General features: G+C 54.9%; 1 protein-coding gene across 1 annotated transcript; it reads right to left on the bottom strand.

Moving 5' to 3' along the window:
* Positions 1 to 231: 231 nt before the first annotated feature.
* Positions 232 to 3,151, bottom strand: HRG_04144 (reverse transcriptase (RNA-dependent DNA polymerase) domain-containing protein; the record flags this gene model as incomplete). Its single annotated transcript, XM_044862615.1, has 10 exons — positions 232 to 423; positions 498 to 689; positions 860 to 1,078; positions 1,157 to 1,227; positions 1,270 to 1,300; positions 1,398 to 2,160; positions 2,256 to 2,500; positions 2,566 to 2,709; positions 2,776 to 2,906; positions 2,962 to 3,151. The coding sequence occupies 10 exons, from the start codon at positions 3,149 to 3,151 to the stop codon at positions 232 to 234; spliced, it is 2,178 nt and encodes a 725-aa protein (XP_044723641.1).
* Positions 3,152 to 3,864: the final 713 nt, after the last annotated feature.

Raw genomic sequence — 3,864 nt, 5'->3', positions numbered from 1 at the left:
AACTTTCCCATGAACTTCTTCATACCTAGCCAGTGCTATTGTGTCTGCGACGTACTTGACTGGCTCCCACGTCGGACCTATCCATCCGACCCATTTCACCAACACTTTCCACTCTCCCGACTTTCTTCCTGTCCAGAATCTCTTCCACTTCCCACAGCTCGCCATCGTCCGTCAAAATGGCCGGTGGGCGGTAGTCATCCGACGTCTGTGACGGTAGCGGATCGTCCGCTGCTAAGCGTAAGAGCGACACGTGGAACACGTTGTGTATTCCGGAGGCGTGTCCAGCCTGCACGCGTGTGACCCAATGGTCTCCAGGACGGTGTACTTGGCCGACAGCCAATCGAGCTTCTTGGATGGCCGATTGGATCGGATGTTGCGAAGTCGCAGCCATACCTTGTCTCCAGGCTTGAACTGGTCTGACGGCTGTCTTCGCGAATTGGCGTTCTTCTCTTGCTGCTCTGCGCTGACGCAATTGCCGCCTGGGCCCATTCCGTTGCCTCTCGAAATCGTTGCACAATGCTTTCAGCCCTGGTCACTGGGGACCTTCCGTCCGTCCGTAACTTCTCCTTGACTTGTATCAGGTCAACATGATACCCATGCGTGATAAAGAACGGGCTCAGGCCTGTCGACGTCGAGTTGTGATTGTTGATGGCCATCATGGCCGCTGGCAACAGCTCTTCCCAGTTATCCTGAGCATAAGCAGCAAAGATCCTCAGATATCTCTCGACTTCCTGATTCGCCCTTTCTGTTGCACCGTCAGTCTCGGATGCCACGCCGTAGACAATCTTTGCTTCACGCGTAGCAGCTCGCAGAGCCTCTGCCATAGTCTACTGGTGAATTGCGTGCCACGGTCAGTGACGATCGCGCGCGGCACGCCATGGTGTTGCACCACGTTCCGTAGCAATGCTCTGGCCGTCGTCTCGGCCGTGATGTCCTTCAATGACTCAAGAACGACACTTTTGGACAGTCTGTCCGTCACGACCATAAGGTTGGTCGAACCGTTCGACTTGGTTGGTGGCAGGTCTGTCACAAAGTCAATTGACAGCTCCGACCAGATCCTGTCTGGAATAGGTAGCGGCTTCAATAAACCGCGACGCTTCTCTCGCCAAATGTTGCTTCGGCCACACACATCACAATTTCTCACAAATTGACGCACGTCTGAATCGAGGCCTGGCCAATAAAACTTGCGGCTCAACAAGGACTTCAGCATGTCCCGTCCGGGGTGTCCTGCAAGCGTTGAGTCATGCGTCTCCTGCATAAGCCGCGTGCGCAGGGGTTCGTGGTTCGGCACCCAAATTCGCTCGCCAGCAGAGCCGCTGTCCATCGTCAATCGAGCATTCCGAGAGCATCACGGGCAGTCCCCAATGCGACGGCAGACGCCTCTCGCCTTGCTGTACGGCCTTTCGGATGAGCCAATAACGATTGTGCTTGACACCTTCGTCCCATAACTTCTGCAGTTCCGGGTCCGAGAAAGGGTTTTCGATTGAGTCGTCTTGGTCAGTTGTTGCGTCATCGGGTTGATCCGTGTCGCCCTTGGTGACATAACCGCTCTTGACTTTTGTCACCAGGCCACCCTTGTTACGTTGCAGCAGCTGAACACGTCGTCCTTGCAACCGATCATCTTCGGCGCTGTGCGGCATGTCCTGTTCTCGTCGAGACAGCGTGTCCGGTACGACGGCTTCTTTGCCCGGTCGATGCTTGATGGTGAAGCTGTACCGCGATAGCGTCTCAGCCCATCGCGCCTGACGTTCACTCAGTTGCTGCTTCTGGTGAAGTAACGGAGGTTGAGATGATCCGTCAAAACGGTAAAGGACTTCACTCCTCAATTCGGCGTCCCAATGCTCAAGGCAGCGAATGATCGCCAGCAGCTCTTTATCGTGGATTGGGTAGTTGCACTCCGCCGGTGCGTTTTTCTTTGAGAAGAAGGCCACAGGCCGCATGATGCCGTCATCGCCCTTTTGCGAGAGCGCCCCTCCTGTGACATAACCGGATGAATCCGTCTCCACAATCGTCTCTCTATCCGGATCCCATTGCGCAAGGACCGGCGCACTGGTCAGAAGAGCCTTCAACTCCTCGAAGGCCTTGTCGCACTCCTTCGACCACGCAAACACCGCATCCTTCTTTGTTAACGCCGTTAGAGGCGCGGCGATGTTGGAGAATCTGGGAATGAATTGCCGGTAATAGTTGGCAAACCCCAGAAAGCTTCTGACGCCTTTGACAGAACGGGGTCGCTGCCACTGCTGAATTGCCTGCACCTTCTCCGGGTCCACGCGGATACCTTCCCGGCTTCGACGATGAAGCCCAGGTACTTGACACTCTTTGCCTCAAAGTCACACTTGTCGATATCAATCTGCAGGCCTGCATCTCGCAGTCGAGCAAGGACCTGCCTGACTTTGTTGCGATGATCTGCGAGCGAACCGCTCGAGTAGATCAAGATGTCGTCAATGTAAGCGGAACAGAACTCGTCGAGGAAATCTCGCAACGTGTGGTTTATGTAACGCTGAAACGTTGCGGGAGCACCCGTCAACCCGAATGGCGTGACAAGCCATTCGTAGAGTCCGTAACGTGTTCTGAATGCTGTCTTCCACTCGTCTCCTCCTCGACGCGAATCTTGTGAAATGCTGCGATAACGTCAAGTTTGGTGAGCCACTTGGCCTTGGACAGCGACCGCAAAGTTTCCTCGATCAACGGCAAGGGATATCGGTCTTTCTTGGTGATCGCATTCAATCCTCGATAGTCCACGCAAAAGCGCAGACCACCACCGGGCTTCCTCACGAACAAAACTGGTGCTGACGCTGGAGAACTACTTGCTCGAATGAAACCCTTGTCGAGTAGCTCAGTGAGAGTCTTTCGCAGAACAATGAGCTCTTCTCGTGACATGCCGTACAATGGTCCCCACGGCGGTTCTTTCTCCTTGTCATCAGGACCTCTCTAACTGAATCTTGTGATCACACCCCGGACGACGCGGTGGGAGTTGGTCCGCTTGGTCGCGGTCGAAGACGGATAGGTACTCGTGGTAGTGACGGGGCAGCTTCTCTCTCGGGTCTGACTTCTTCCTCGGAGTCAATGCCTTCTCAATGTCTTTCAGGCTTGCGGCGAAGATCCGCACTCCATCGTCTCGATGCTTGAACTTTCTTGCTCGGCGAACCATTCCGGCGAACACGAACGCCGCCTGTCCTCGTATGTTGCACCGTTCCTCCTCCTTCGGGTCTCGGCCTTTCACCCAATGGTCGTGCGTCCCGATATGCAAGAGGTTCTGCGATAATCGCAAGGTGACATCCTCCTGGTTCAACCACTTCTTGCCCAGAATCACAGGATCGGTCTGGTCTCGCACAACGTAGAAAAAGCTCTTTCTTCTGGTACCCGTCGATATCGAAGTCGAAGTAGGTCACGGCACAGATGGCCTCGGGTGAGAATGTGTTGACCTGCTCCAACGCTCGAGGTTTAATCGGAATACGCGGCAGGTGAAGCTTGCGGGCAAGGCGCTCACTGATGGTCCCATAACACAGGCAACCACAGTCAACGAAGGCCGTGGTGAAATACTCGATTGATACCGAAATTTACGTAGAGGCCTTCACAGTCCATCTCGTCCTTCTGAGTTGCCCATTCCGCCTCAGCCTTTGCGCGCTCCTGACGGCGATTTTCGTCAGGAGCTACTCGTTTTCCGAATGGTCATCGGAGGTATCCCCGCTAGAACTCTCCGCGGGCTCTTGGTGCTTTGCTCGAGCTTCTTGTCTTCTCTTCGACACGGACCTTGACTCTCTGCTGCCGCCGCTCCTTCCCGGGACACTTGGCCGCAAGATGGCCAAGCTTCCCGCACTCGTAACATTTGCGCTCCTCCAACGGAACAAATTGCTTTTCCTC

This window comes from Hirsutella rhossiliensis (assembly GCF_020360975.1).
Source record: "Hirsutella rhossiliensis strain HR02 chromosome Unknown scaffold00003, whole genome shotgun sequence".
Lineage (NCBI taxonomy): Eukaryota > Fungi > Ascomycota > Sordariomycetes > Hypocreales > Ophiocordycipitaceae > Hirsutella > Hirsutella rhossiliensis.
Note: the sequence above shows the minus strand (reverse complement) of the source record. Positions and strands in the feature narration are given on the sequence as shown.